We start from the raw sequence: 15368 nt of genomic DNA on the forward strand, positions 1-15368 counted from the left end.
TTTTCCCAGTCTTTCCCCTCCATCTGTTCCTCCTTCCTCCTCCCCCTCCTTCACCCCATGTCTTAGAGTATATAAACATGGAGAGCCATTGCTGTATTTTCTTACCTTCTTTCCCTTTCTTAATTTCTCTTTTTTTCTCTCTTCTCTTCCTCTGTTTCCTCTTCCTCTTGTTTCCCGTTACATGATTGTTTTGTTCATGTTTGCGGGATTGTTGTGTTCTTGATTTCTACTTCCTCCGCCCATTTGCTGTCACCTCAATATTATTGCTTTTATTTTGGTGTAAAATGCTTCCGATCATCATGGTTGTGGGATTCTTCGTCATTGTGATTTTTCACCTGTGCCACATCCTAATTTGCGGTCTCACCATTGTGCATGTACACGCCATCTGTTTTTTTTTTTGTTTTTGCCTCCTTGCAACACACTCTTCTTCACCTTTCCTTCCTCCTCCTTGGAATTTCCTTCTTATTCCTTCTCCTTCCTCCTCCATCCCTCTTCTTTATCTTTATTTCCTTCTGTTTTTCTCCCTCCTCCCTCTTACGTTTGCTGCTTCACACCTCCTCTTTCTCCTCCTCCTCCTCTTCTTCGTCCTCCCTCCCACGTGACTCGGCAGCATTGGCACGAGGGAGGGGGTGGTCCAGAAGAACCTGAGCGGCTTGCTGCCAGTGCGTGACTTCCGGCTGGATCCCGGCCTCATGTACTCCCTGCCCCTGCTGGCCCTCAGCCCCAACCTCCTGGTGGTGTGGATCTTCCTCAGTGTGGCCTACTTCCTGGCCAAAGTGCGATGCAGCTGAATGAGTAGCTCTCAGCCAGGAGTGACTGAACAGCAAACAAATTACAAGGAGGGGTGGGGATGCTCCACATTGACTCCCCAGGGTGTTTCTGAAACTGTGCCACTGACCTGTGAGAGTGGTGTAATCAACTCACACACACTGTCCCACCCTGACTAAGGGCTTTACTCAAGTGATGCCCCGTTTATCAAGAGCCACGCTTTGGCCTTTTTTTCTTTTCTTTTTCTTTTCTTATTTTTTTCTTGTTTCTCACATAAAGATCAGGGGTGTCAAACTCATTTTAGTTCACTGGCCTCATAAAGCCCAATTTGAGAATGCTAAAACTTACTTAATAACCTGTAAAAAAAAAAAAAAAAAAAAAAAAAAACACCTTTAAATTGCTCCTCTTTCCATGAGTGTATAAGTGTTCTATAAAAACAGCCTGAGATAGCGTAACCTCCTGAGACCCTGCATCATCGTATGGGGTCACTACATTGGGACTTTTCTGCACCTTGGACTTCATTCTTCTTAGTAATGTGTTTTATACTTTGTGCAACAATGACTAGCCAGCTATACTGAAAATAAACCTGTGCCCAGTTTAGGACAGTGGGGTTGAAAACAACTTTGTGTTCAGTTTTTAATATCTGTCATGTCCAGCTAATCTTAAACAGCTAAGAAATTAAAAGTGCATCCCAAACAAGAGCTCGGGTCTCCGGAGGTTAAGGACAAAATGCAGTGAAAAGTCCCCTTTTTCTAGTCATTTCACGTCCAAACCCCAAAGATTACACAGGCAGAGATTTTGCCTCAGTCTCGCATTTTTTCATAGCAACTAGAAAACTGTATTTCCCTTCTGGTTGCTGGCTATCACTAGGTAAAATTGTTTGCAAAGAGGGTGCTACACTGACAACCTCCCTGTGATTGCTTTGGTTGCTACCATATTGCAGTTATTGTAGTGGTTTGCATGTGAGATGATGACTTCTTTGCAAATAGTTGCCAAGAGGTAGTGAAACCTGAAAAACTGGTAATGTACAAGGCCTCTTTCTCTCTCCCTTTTTCTTTTCTTCTTTTCTTTTTCCTAAGCCTGTCAGCTCTGGCAAAATTTGTCACACAGTATGCTAAAAATAACTCAAATAAAATAAAGGCTCACACACTAACAAGAGAAGCCTATAGAGAACCTATAGAGCTCACCTTGAAATAGCAAATATGTTTGGCACAACAATGCATTCAGATCACAGTTCTGTTTGCAAGATCTGCCAGACATGACAGGCTAGAAAAAAATAAAAAAATAATAAATAAAATTTAGGCCTTTTGAAATGCGGTGTTTGCAGCTTTTTGTAGAAGGCAAACAGTCTACCTTTCTGGTTTGGGTTGTTCTAGCGGCCAAAACTATCGCAATGAGATCTGTGGTGCAGCACCGTATACCTCTTTGCAACCAATCAGGAAATTTTTTCCCTAGCAACTTGGTGTTCTCTAGGCATGTGTGCCGGAGGCCTTTGCGAGCTGTTTCCGGCCCCCGGGCCACGTGTTTGACACTCCTGATTCATTTACAGTATCGTGTTGCTTGCATTTGACCTTAAGACCACACACTATGTCCACACAAAGCCTGCTGAATGTGAAGTCTACATGCCTCCTTTCACATGTGTTTTTAGGATGATATCCGTCCACACGTACATGGGAATTATTTAATTTACTCCCTGGTCAGGATTCATCTGTTTTAATACATTTAATTTCCCAATGTACTTGTTGCTATATTTCTTCATGCTGCCACATGAACAGTACTTTCTTTGGCCTTTCGTATGAAATACAAAATTTTAACCATTACGAAGTTATAACTTTCCAAAGCGCCGTTCTCGTTACTTCTATACTAAGGAGACTACTAAAACTAAAGCAGTTTTTTTTTTTAAGGTTCATCCATCTTAAAAGTGTTTATTTAAAAAAAGAGCTCAGTTTTGTTTGTGTAGATGGTATTTGCCAAAATGAGGACTTAAAAAAATTCAGCTGGCTCTGTGTGAACATATAACAGAAAATTATTAAATATGATCCAGAAATTTAAAAGTTACCTGTAGTAACTGACAGGACAATCCAACTCTGCTTCCAGTACTGCCTGATGATTTCATTCTTAGTGTATAGCGCCCTCTGATGGACACAGCTTGTTTGTTTGTGATGGTCAGTGAGCGCTCTGCCTTATCCTTCACTGACAGAAAGACATGTTTTCTTTGTGAAGACTGTAAATGTGTATAAAGATAAGCAGATTATATAGAAACTTTGCTTTCAGGAAAGACCCACAGTAGCGATCAAATGAATATTTTATTTATGATTTAAGCTTTGCACAAACAGCTTATTTCATCCGTGCACTACATTTTTGGATCATCTGATTTATCATCGTCTTCCATGTGCTTTTGCACTTGCCCTACTCATTAATGTAGAGGAAACTAAAGCTTTTATCTCGTGCCAAAATAGAGCAAGTATGCTTTCGCTTAGATATATATTTTTAAGGCAGCATTTGCTTGCTTTTCTTTGTTTTGGTCTTCCTGCTTCTCTAGAAGCTAGAAGGACTTTTCTGCGTCTACCTGAGCTTGTGCACTTTCCAGCAGATCTGGGCCGGTTCCTGACTTTGTTTACACCCAGCCTATTGAGATGTTTGCGTGAAGCAGTGTTAGTATTACTCAGAGCAAATGAACTGAACCCATTAACTGACTGTTTACACCAGTTTGACTTAATGTTATTAATGTCTTCAGTTTGGTTATTGTAAAATATTTTTTCTATTTCAAAGAAGAGAAGCAGAAACCAGAACATATCTAAAATGAATTATCAAAATAGTCAGCAAGCTATTTCTTAAATTAATGGCACATTTTACAATCTTGCAGCCGAGTGCACAGCTTTACTGTTTTAGTTTTCTCTTGCTGCTCTTTAGTTTCAGATATTTCTCCCACGAGCTGGTGGAGACCAAAAAGTGAGCAAAAATAAAGTGTTATTGATTACTCTCGTTTATCAGGTGGTCACAATTTCAACTCCTAATATTTATAATAGTCCTAAAAAAATTGCTCTGTTGCTGCAGAATGACACCAAAACATCAACATCAAATGAGTCCTGTAGCCTGAATTCAATCATTATCGTGTAAGTGTCCCTCTTAAGTTCGGGATTTTCTGGGTAAGTGTTATTTATGGGTTCAGTTCATTTATAAAAGCAGCGACAAGCTAGATGCCGTCATGTCCTCGCTTTCACCTGCCCAGAGGGTTAGAGTGGCGAGCGATGATGCTCTTCACACACTTTAATTGGTCCCAGTGTGCCAAAATAGATGCAGTAAGTCAGTGATTCAACCCACATCTGCTCTTCAGCTTCCAGGATAATGCGGTGGAGATCAGCTCTGTCTCGCCGACTGACTGAGCTGGATCTTTGTGGATTTTAGGATGCAGCTTGCAACTGGAAAGTTTGATTGTGGGATATTCAGGGGAAATATGTTTTCAGTGCTGCAGCTTGTGCACCCTTTAGAGCATTTATCTGTACCAGCCACTATGTTTACATTAGCTTTATAGAGATGGAAGAGTGTTTGATGGATAATGTGAGGAGTTCACTCTGTGAATGAAAGAGATATGCAGAGTTTAAGCTATTAAAGATGGGATGTCCACTTTCACTTTGGCTTATGCATCCTAGAAAAAAGGGGAAAATACACAAGGCAATGTGTGTTCCTCTTGTTTCAGGCATTCTCGTGTCAACTATAATGATCCCAGTTTCTGTTAGCTGATTAACTGTTTTGTTTGGTCTTTGGCAACAATCCAAAACCCAAAGATAATTAGATTACTAACAAAATTTTTTAAAATATACTGCAAATTTTACAATCAAAAAGGCTAGTTCCAGCAAGCATTTGGTATTTATGCTTGAAAAATGACATAATTCAAATACATGCCAACTAATTAATGTGATGGCTCATCAGTTAATCAGCTACTTGCTTTTAGCTATGTTTGTGCACTTTCAATTGAGCTTCCTAGAAAAAATGTGTTGTTTTGATATGCTGTATGCCCTATGTTAATTATTATATGGTTGTATTATTGTGAAGAGTAATAACGTAAAGTCTTATTTTTCATTTAATAACTTCATGGTTAAAAAAAAAAAAAAAACTTATGATAAACTTATGTACCCACCTAGTGAGTGAGGAGGCTTGACTTCTCCAGTTGTATTGGGGGAAAAAAGTAAAAGGGGACCTAATTTGCTTTTTTAAACTCAGTTTTAAATAAGAAAAGGTTAAAATGTGACAGGAAATTAATATTAAGTGTTCAAACTTTCACAAAGTAAGAAGACTTCTGTGAAAGTTGTCCCATAGATGCTGTATTTCTGTGCACAGTACAGCTCACAAGCACAGGGTGCTGCCCCTTGGCTGGCTTCCTGATATTGGTCAATCAGAAGAAAGTGGGCTTTTAGGGAGGGGAATCTTAGGCCTAGGTCACACAGGCCTAGAGACCAGTTGCAACTGCCTGGCAACCACCAGACACTGGGGGGGAAAAAATGAGTATTTCTTGACTAATTCTGAGTGGTTGCTGGAGATTGTTGGCAGCTGCTTAGTGAAATCAGTTGATAACCCCAGTCATGCAGTCCTAGAGATTGGTAGTAAAAATGTGTATTCACCAACCAACTAGGGAAAACGGAGGTTAGAGACTGCGGCATGACCAAAATTATTATGACTGTGGGCAATAAACTTGCAATCTCATTGCCTTTTGAAATAGGTGCTGGAGACCAGGTCTGCAACCACTTGCACTCAGTTGCTGTTTTCAAAACAATGCATAAAACAGCAATAAAACCGCTTTAAAATGGAGTCAGTCTGATATCAGCCTCTCAGTTTGTGATTGAGTGAGTGAAGTTAGCAATAACATGCAATCTGTTTGTGATAATATGGCAATTAGCTGTGATAAATCAGGGAAAATTGCAAATCTGTTGCTGTCTACAGAGAAATTCACACTATTTAAAGACAGCGAAAAAAAAAATGCAGTGCATTCAGTGGACAGACACTAATTTGTCCTAGTTGTGTGGACGCTACCATCCTATTTTTAATTTAGTGAGACTGAGCCTTAAAGCCCAACTTTTACTTTAAAGCAAATCTTTTTCAGGTATTGCTACCACTCGGTGGATAGTGAGCGAGTGTTTGCAGACAAGTCAGCATCTTCCATGCAAACTGTGGGCAATTGTGGGTTGCTACCTAACTGTGGCAGTTAGGTAGCAACAAATGCAATCTCTGTTTTTATTGCAGCACCCACTTTGTGACTGATTTCACCTGATGACAGCCAGCAACCACTTGCCAACCAGTTTTCGATCAGTTTGCGATTGGTGGTTGCTGACTGGTCTCTAGGCCTGCGTGACTGAGCTCTGAAAAAGACAGCATTTCAGGCAGAGGATGAATTGAGGGGCTGCATGAAGTACCAATATAAAATAATAAGGATTTTGAACTGTGAACTATCCAAAGCTACTCTAATAGTGTCCCAAACAAAATCATAAATCAGGGAACAAGCATAGGAGGTCCCCTTTAACAATGTATGTGGAAAATGTGTTTAGCAGCATTTTAAGCAGCATAAGAAACCAGAAGCACTCGGGTTGTTTTACACATTGGGAATCTGCAATGTGAAAATCAATATCTTGGCTTGTATAGCTAAACATTACCATCAGTCGCCTCCCTAGAGTTTAGTGGCTCTGTCTCATTAAGATCGACCCAGTATGGAAATGGATCACACTAAAATAGCCTCCTTTGGGAGTTTACCCGCTCTGATGACCTCTAAACAGTCACATACTACAGTCAAATGATTCTCTGTGGATCCTGAAAATGTCGAACATCTTTCAGGCTGGTTTAGGTAGCGTTAAATTTCATGATAAGGAGCTTGTATAGCTTAAGCAGCATACAAGACTGTAATAAAACACATAAAATGCAGTATAGCAGTTTTAATAAAACCTCAGTTTTGTGCTTTATATTAAAGGAATAATTTGATATTTAGAGGTTTATTCATTGGCTGGGAGTTTAGTAAGAGAATTGATACCATTTTTGATATAGCAGGTAGTTAGCTTAATTTAGCTAAGCTTATAAAACTACAAGTTGTTTTTGTTCTTTGAACTTTATATATATTAAATAAGAATGTATGTTAATTAGAAACACAGTTTCATTAAAGTTGGGATGCTGTTGAATTTACATAAAAACTGAATGCAATGATTTGCAAATCTCACAAACCCACATTTTATTCACAGTAGAACAAAAAACATAGCAAATGTTTAAAGTGAGAAAATTTACTATTTTAAGAAAAATATGAGCTAATTTTGAAAGTTTTGATGTTGTTTCCCACTGTGCAGCATCCTATGGAAGCTTGTTTCCGCCACTAAAAAAAAAAAAGAATCGCCATCCGTAACTCGAAATTTCGAGTTATTTTCTTGAAATTTTGAGTTCATAACTCGAAATTTTGAGTTATTTTCTTGAAATTTTGAGTTAATAACTCGAAATTTTGAGTTAATAGAATAGAATAGAATAGAATCCCCTCTCCTTTCAACAACAGTCTGTAAACATCTGGGAACTGAGGAGAGCAGCTGCAGGACTTCTGGGAGAGGAATGTTATCCCGTTCTGGTCTGATAGGATTCTAGCTGCTCAGCAGTCCTGGGTCTGCTTTGTGGTATTTTTCATTTCATGATGCTCCAAATGTTTCCAGTTAGTGAAAGATCTGGACTGCAGGCAGGTCAGTTCAGCACCCAGCCTCTTGTATTACAGCAGCATGGCTTCATAGTAGATGCAGTTTAGCATGGTCTTGTTGAAATATGAAGGCCTTCCCTGAAAGACATCTGGATGGGAGCATATGTTGCTCTAAAACCTGTGCATACCTTTAAGCACTGATGGTGCCTTTCCAGATGTGCAAACTGCCAGTTTCATAGGCACTAATGCACTTTCAGAGATGCAGGCTTATGAACTGAGCGCTGATAACAAGCTGGATGGTCCCTCTCCTCTTTAGTCCAGAGGATGTAGTGTACCATGTTTTCTGGAAAGAATTTCAGATTTGGATTCATCTGACCGCAGAACAGTTTTCTTCTTTGCCTCAATCTGTTTTAAATTAGTTTGGCTCAGAGAAGAAGGCGACCTTTCTGGATCATGTTCTTCTCTGCATGGCAGAGCTTTAACCTGCATGTGTGGATGGCACGGTGTTCACAGTGATTTCTGGAAGTGTTCCTGAGGCCATGCAGCGATTTTAGTGACAGAGTCATGTCTGTTTTTAATGCAGTGCTGCCTGAGGGCCCGAAGATTACGCATATCCAATACTGATTTTTAGCCTTGTCCGTTGCACACAGATTTCTCCAGATTCTCTGAATCTTTTGATATTATGAACTGTAAATGATGAGATACTCAAGTCTTGACAATTTTACATTGAGGAAAATTATTCTGACATTCAAAATTTGTGGACAGTTTTTGCAGATTGATGAACCTCTGCCCATCTTTACTCCTGAGAAACTCTGCCTCTCTAAGATGCTCTTTTTATACCCAATCATGTTATTGACCTGCTGCCAATTAATATATTAATAATTTTCAAAATGTTCCTCCAGCTGTTTCTTTCTAGTATCACTTACCTTTCCAGCCTTTGAGATGTCTTGCTGCCATCAAATTCAGAATATTTTTCTTAAAATAGTAAAATGTCTTGGATAGATAATTTTTATGTTCTACTGTAAAAATAAAAGGATTGTATTTTGTTTCTATTTACATTTTACACAGCATTCCAACTTTTTTGGTATTGGGGTTGTAGTTACATACAACACACTGCTGCCCTCTGAAACCCGTTCTTCATGATGGACACCGCCAACTGTTTCCCTCTGCAACTAGCAAGGTGTGAGCATGCTGGCTGGGAGGCACTTGTGGTGTGACCAATAGAAATGCAGAATAACAGGGAGTGGGAGCATGTAGTACGCGTAAAGACGAGGGATCCTAAAAAATAAAGAAATAAAAATGGCGGCACAGGCAGTGCACAGCACCCATCAGCTATTAGCTCAACCTAGCAGTCAGTGCAGCACATGCTGTTTCTATGTAACGGGGTCTTCGGTCCTTTGAGCCGCACTTGGGTGGATTTTGTTTTGTCTGAACAGAGAAAACTGGCTCTGTTTTTGTGCTAATTGTTAGGCTAATTGTCTCTTAATTGTAAACTGGCTTCATAGTTTTGAACAAAGACTGAAAAGACAGCTGAGTAGATCGCCCGGCTCTGTCAAAACCCCAAAAAAAGTTTAAAAAAAAGTTAAAAAAAAAAGCCACCAGCACTTTCAAAGCTCAACATTTTAAATGTTTAATCAGTGTAAAATATTTTGTGGCATAAATAATTTAGCAAACCGAAGCTAACCAGCTTGTAGCGGCAGCTTAGCATGCTAACGTGAGTGTGGCGTCAACCTTTTTTTTTAGCTAAAATCTGGCAGCAACGCAAACACAAAAGGTCACAATTTAAGTGATTACACACGGCTCGTTATGTTTGTAGCATTTGTTTTAAGGTTATTGCTCTCTCGTCATCTGTAGAACTACCTCTGTGAGCTTAGCATTTATTTAAAATCGAAATCAATATAACAATATCACTATCGCTGCGCAGAAGGAATGTATTTACTGGAAAGTGACAAAAATATATGCCAGAATAAATGCCAGTGAGGTGTAACAGTTACAGATGCATTAAATCCCAGTGTACCTGCAGGTGTAATTACCCTAAAGTGCTTCCTACAAATATAAATCAAGTATATCATCCACCTAAAGAGAAACATCAGTTTGCCTTTTTCCTCCTTTGCTTTATTTATTTACTTATTTATTTATTTTTAGGAACTCAGATTATCAGAATATATTTGTACTGCTGTACATAAACTGTATTTAAATGCTTGTATTGCCAAAATGCTTTATTTATCTGCTACTTATACACACACTGTCTGAAGTTACTCCAAAGCAGAGTATATATGTTAATTATTATAACGCTTATGTCATAACTCTCATGCTGTTGACACTCAGCTGAATATGACTGTTGTTATGAGTTTCCTCTGATATGCATATTTATGTGTTTTTGTTGTGAGTGTTTGCAGGTGTTTCTTCCTCATTTTGAAGATCTTGACTTTCTCTGATTTTGTGGCTCTCTTGTTGTTGTTAAAGTTGGCACGCAGCAGGAAATTACCATGCCAGACTTTTCTTTTCTTGTTCACGTCCAAAGGCTTTTAACCTCGCCGTGTACCACACGCCTCAGAAAACCTGCCGTCCGCCTGCTGAAATAAATGTTTCCTGCTTCCACCTGCAGATCATAAAGACTGTGTGATATTTTCTAGTCTTTAAAGTTGTGTGTTCTCCATTCGTTGTTCTTACTCTCACCGACTTGAATTGCATCAGTTTCTAGCTGGTTATAGTTAAACGTGCTTCAGCTGTGCTTTGAATAAAGAGACAGAAGTGGGAATATCCAGCTGGTAGCAGAAAATTAGGAGCCTGTCCATCTATTTATTCATGTGTTTGTGACTCCATGTGTCCTAATGTGTGTTTGTCAATGTGTGTATCTGAATTTTTATTTATTTATTTATTTTTTGCCCCATTCAACAGCACTTATTCTGTTGTATCAGTTTAAGAAAGGCACTTTCAGCTGCTTTCCAGGCTGATACTGGAGGTGCACTGACTTGTGACCCCCTGATGATGGGTTTGTGTCTCCTCCTGGTCTCAGTCCAGGGATCTTTGAAGTGTGACTACTACACCATGGAGCGTCTGTGGAGCCAGTTTAAAAAGGCATAAACCTGCTGACCTCTGCTGGTCATCAGTGGGGATTGCAGTTGAGAATTAATCCATAGGCCATTTTTTTATTTAATTATTATTCTTGATTCTTTTATTCTTAAAGGAAAGCTGAAAGTGCAGTTTTGTTTCATTGTATTTATACTAACATTTAATTTAAAAATGTAACTGCCTGTAATCTCTTACTGTGTGCATGATAGTTGTAGATGGTATAGAAAACATGAACTCAGATTTAACCCAGTGTGGAAGTGCCTCCAACCTGCATTCTTTCTACTGGCCAGCAGGGGGCAACTATTGTGGTTGCAGAAGTAAGTCGTCTATGAGAAAATGACACTGCTGTTCATTCAATCTGTGCCTTCAGTTCCTGATGATTTTATGATTTCAGTCACTAGTTTCAGGTCTTACTGAATATAACATGTTAATTTTGTACATTGTGGCTCCATTTAGAGTGAAACAGATAACACAGCAGTGTATCAGCCACTGAGGGTTATTGGCCATGTCTCGTTTCAAAGGAGGAGTAACATCACAACAACTAAGTTAAGGTTAATTTTAATAGTCATCAAGAGAGAAACTGCATGGATAAAATCACTTTTAGAAATCTTTTTCCTTTGGTGTTTATCCTCCCTGCTGCTATCTTCACTGGTGAGGAATTCTTCTGATTCTCTCAAAGTGTATCTCAAGTCTATCATGACCACCTACTGTCCACCGTTCTTTTCACTGCAGGTAGATCTACTGATTGCTTGATTTAGATAAATCAGCATAGGCATTGCAATAAAAACACAACACTTTCTGAAGGCAGTTGACTCACCGTCACATAGACATTTAAATTCTCATCAGAGAAATTGTAGTAAGAAATTTTACCAACAAAAACAGACTAAAATTAAGGATAAAGGCTACTTTCTTATTCACAAAGTGTCCTTCTTGACACAACCCCAAAGGCATTTGTGTCTCCTCCTGGAATCTTTCACCTGTTAGGCAAATGTGTAAACTACTACACTGTAGAGCCACTAAAACTAGGGATATTTCCTGTGGATATTTTTATTTTCATTAGTTTTCTGAGTTCACAAAATCACATCTTTTTTTTTTTTTCCCAAAAGTAGAATTTTAATTTAGTTATTACGTTAATTGTTGGTGGTAGTCCACGAACAGCAGGACATTTGAAGTACCCCGTGTTCCCAACGACACGAATTAGTAGTGAAACTGCACAAAGGACAACAGTTGCCTTCAAAGTAAAAGTTGGTTGCAGCAGTGAGGCACAACTTTTGCTTTGAAGGCAGTCATTCTCCGTTTCCAGTTTGCGTTGCACTCTTTCCAGTTTCACTCGGAGACTCCGAGTGAAACTGGAAAGAGTGCATTGCATTTACTCTACCACTTGGAGAGTAAATGGCAAGTGTTTGCACACAAATCAGCATCTTCCATGCAAACTAATGGTGACCACAACCAAAGCAATCACAAGGAGGATTATGGTGCAGCACCCTATTTGCAACTGATTTCACCCAGCAACCACTTGCCAACTTGCCAGGGGGACGTCACCAACCAATCCCTAGGCCTGTACGGCTGAGGCCTAAAACATGTTGACACAAATTTTTTTGTTTAAAAGTTGGAAACATGAAAATGCAAATTTTCTTCCTAAATGAGTAATTTCGTCCAGTATCTTACAGAGCTGCAAAGTGAGAGGGGCAGCTGCTCTCCCCATTTTTTTCAGTTTCTCTAACAAATGTGTTTCAGAAACATAAAGACCTGCAGATTTATGCAGTTTTTACATATATCAGCTGGAAATTTAGTAAGTTATCCATAGGAACAACTCAAAATTCAGCGTTCATGAGCCTCGAGTGTTATTCCCTCGTAAAAGAAGCCAGTTAGAGGCACAACTTCTGCCCGTCAACCACAAGCTGCCAGCCAGCGAGCACATCCTGGATAATCCTCCGTTCTGACACTGTAAGATGACCAGTCTATTCAGTATGGCTGTAAATGAGCGACTGAGCCCATAAAATCATCAGGGAAGTGTATAGAGGTCAGTGCAGAGGGCCGTTTTACCACAGGCATCTGTTTTGCAACCGTATGTATCACCACTTGCTGGCCAGTAAAACGAATGCAGGTTTAAGGCACTGAACTCAAAGCTGTGTGACTGAACCTTTTTTGACCAAATGGGAGTTTTATTCAGTGTATCCCCTGATTTTATTTCATCCTTTTGACTTTGTACCAAAACACATGTATCCTCTGACATAACTCTTAATCCTTTGCACTCATGATTGAATTGGGACATCATCTTTGGGACAAAGAATGAATGGTTTCATCTTTTTTGTCATCATGTGCACCAATCATCATTTCTGCTTTTTTTTTTTTTTTTTCTTTTTATTCTCATTCTGCCTGTAAACGCCCTTTCCCCTCTGTCCCCTCCTCTTCCTTCTGGTTTCTCAGCGAGGGCTGCAGACGGGAAAACACTGTGAAGAACGTCGGATGCCGAAAATACGCGTTTAACTCGCTGCAGCTCAAGGCCTTCCCCAGACACTACCGACCGCCGGACGGCACCTTCGGCAAAGTGGAGACCTGACTGGAGGAGATCAACAGACCGCTGTGCAATCAGACTGAGTACAGTGAGGATACGGTGATGAGGGACAGTTTAATTTCACCATCATGTGGCCTGGTTCCTGTTTTAGGTTAGATTACCTTGGAGGTAGACTCAGTGACTGAACATCACACTATCAAACAGTAGCACCGTCCTAATAAAGAAAAATTAAGAAAAACCTCAGCTTTCAACCACCTTAGTGGAATGACTATTTCTAGGTACTGTACACATTGCTTATGTCTTATTATGCATACCACGCTGAAGAACGTTTTACCTGAGTTGACTTTATCTGAATTTTTATTTTTTATTATAGAAAAGCACTGCCTCACTTCCACAAGTACTGATGTAATCTATATGCAAGCCGCGTAGTTTCTGTTCTACAATAAAAATCAAGAATATCAGAAAATCTGCAAAATGTATTTGAATTCATTTGAACAGAAGTCAGACATTTAACTCAGATAATATCAGTTGTAAATGGATAATAGTTGGACAAACGTTTTTTAATAAACGCACCATTGTATTTGCACTTGTTTGGCATCCCAACACAGTGAAGATGGAACATGTACAGTGCTGAAAAAAGTATCCATGCATCCATTTCTTCTGCTTCTCCTTTTCAGGGTCTATCCCAGCTACCATAGGGCAAGAGGCTGGGAAAAAAAGTATATTAAGTATAATTAAAGTATAGATTTTTGCATATTTGTCACACATGTTTCACATCATCAAAGAAATATTAATATTAGACCAAAAAAACAAAGTAAATTTTTAAAAATGTGGTTTTTTAAATGATTTCATTTATTAAGTGAAAAAGCTTTCCAAAGCTTGTTAAATTATGAAATAACTTTGATTAACCACAGTTTTTGGAAGGCTGAGTTCAGTTTCACTAACTACACCCAGGCCTAATTACTGCCAGACCTGCTGAATCAAGAAGTCACTTAAACAGAACCTGTCTGACAAAGTGAAGCAGGCTGAAACATCTCAGAAAGCAACACATCATTTTATGATCTATAGAAACGGCTGAGAAACAAAGTCATTGACATCCATCAGTGTGGAAAAGGTTACAGAGCCATTTCTTATGCTTGGGGACTCCAGTGAACCACAGTGAGAGCCGTTATCCACACATCGAAAAAAAAAAAACTTCATCTAATATCAAAATTTGTTTTACCATCTGAAACATGAGTGTGATAGATACAAAATGTTGAATGCCTCTTAGTGACTGAAATTGTTTAATCCTGACCACCATTCACCTGCCTGCAGTGGGACTGAGTGATGCCATGTCACTCACTGAAATACTCCAGTGAACATTTTCACTCCTGAAACAAGATGCTTTCTTCAGACCCCCCCCTTCCCCCAAGAAGAAGCAGGTGGGCAGAGCTTCTGTGCCTGAGATGACCATGTTGGGGATGTCTACTAGCCAATTGCTGGTAGCCAGAGCTTTTGGAGCTTTTGCACAAGATTCTGTGATTGGTCCAAAACTCTTTATTATCTTCATAAATTATATTTGTATTATTTCTAATTTATTTGGGTTTACTATGTTTGCAGATGACACGACAGTTTCTTCTGGTAAAAATCTGAATGAACTTTTTGCGTGAGTAGAGGAGGAACTAATGCTGCTCAAAACTTGGTTTGATATTAACAAATTGTCTCTTAATGAAAACTAAATTTATGGTATTTGGAAATAAAAAAAGATACTTAAATAAAACTTAAAATCAGTGGTGTTAAAATTGTAAGAGATTTTGATATAAAGTTCTTAGGGGTGGTAATTGACAGCAGGCTAACATGGAAGCACCATTAATTACATAAAGTTAAAAATCTCAGACACTTGATATTTTTTATAAAATTAAACATTCTCTTTCTTATAATGCCTAATTTTTAAAATACTGCACACTGAAACTTTCATATATGAATTATTGTGCATAACTGTGGGGGTCTGCTTCAAAAACCTTAGTGATATAGTTTTATTTAGATATAGTTTCATATTCTAGAAGTTTCCATAATACAGCTGGTGAACATGTATTAAACTAAAGAGGCCATTTTCAGGTGAATCGTCATATTTCTCTTTCCTTGAGTGTTTCTAATGTGGTGCTTCTCAAACTTATTCTGACAAACAAAATTTATATTCTTTCCACTTAGTTTCACTCCATATTTTTCTGCTCCAGTTTGAGAACCACTCTTCTGATGAAAGAGCATTTCTGACTGTCCTGTTAGATAAATCTGCACATTTGTGTTTATTCACAAATATTCACTTAAAACAGAAAAGGGGAGAGAAGTGGTGCCTTGTAGAAGAGGACC

General features: G+C 38.9%; 1 protein-coding gene across 3 annotated transcripts in view; it reads left to right on the top strand.

The window, feature by feature from the left end:
- LOC115793688 (inositol polyphosphate-4-phosphatase type I A-like) overlaps nucleotides 1-13560 on the top strand; it is a 68571-nt gene extending 55011 nt beyond the window's left edge. For 2 of the 3 annotated variants that reach the window (XM_030748798.1, XM_030748807.1), the window contains one exon: nucleotides 12932-13560. In XM_030748798.1, coding sequence (XP_030604658.1) covers nucleotides 12932-13064 — 133 coding nt within the window. In that variant the 3' untranslated portion in view covers nucleotides 13065-13560. Of the gene's footprint in view, nucleotides 1-610; nucleotides 1123-12931 lie in introns of those variants that run through there. The other variant, XM_030748789.1, reaches the window with a different exon arrangement.
- The last annotated feature ends 1808 nt before the right edge of the window (nucleotides 13561-15368 follow it).

This window comes from Archocentrus centrarchus, chromosome 2 (genome assembly GCF_007364275.1).
Source record: "Archocentrus centrarchus isolate MPI-CPG fArcCen1 chromosome 2, fArcCen1, whole genome shotgun sequence".
Taxonomy (NCBI): domain Eukaryota; kingdom Metazoa; phylum Chordata; class Actinopteri; order Cichliformes; family Cichlidae; genus Archocentrus; species Archocentrus centrarchus.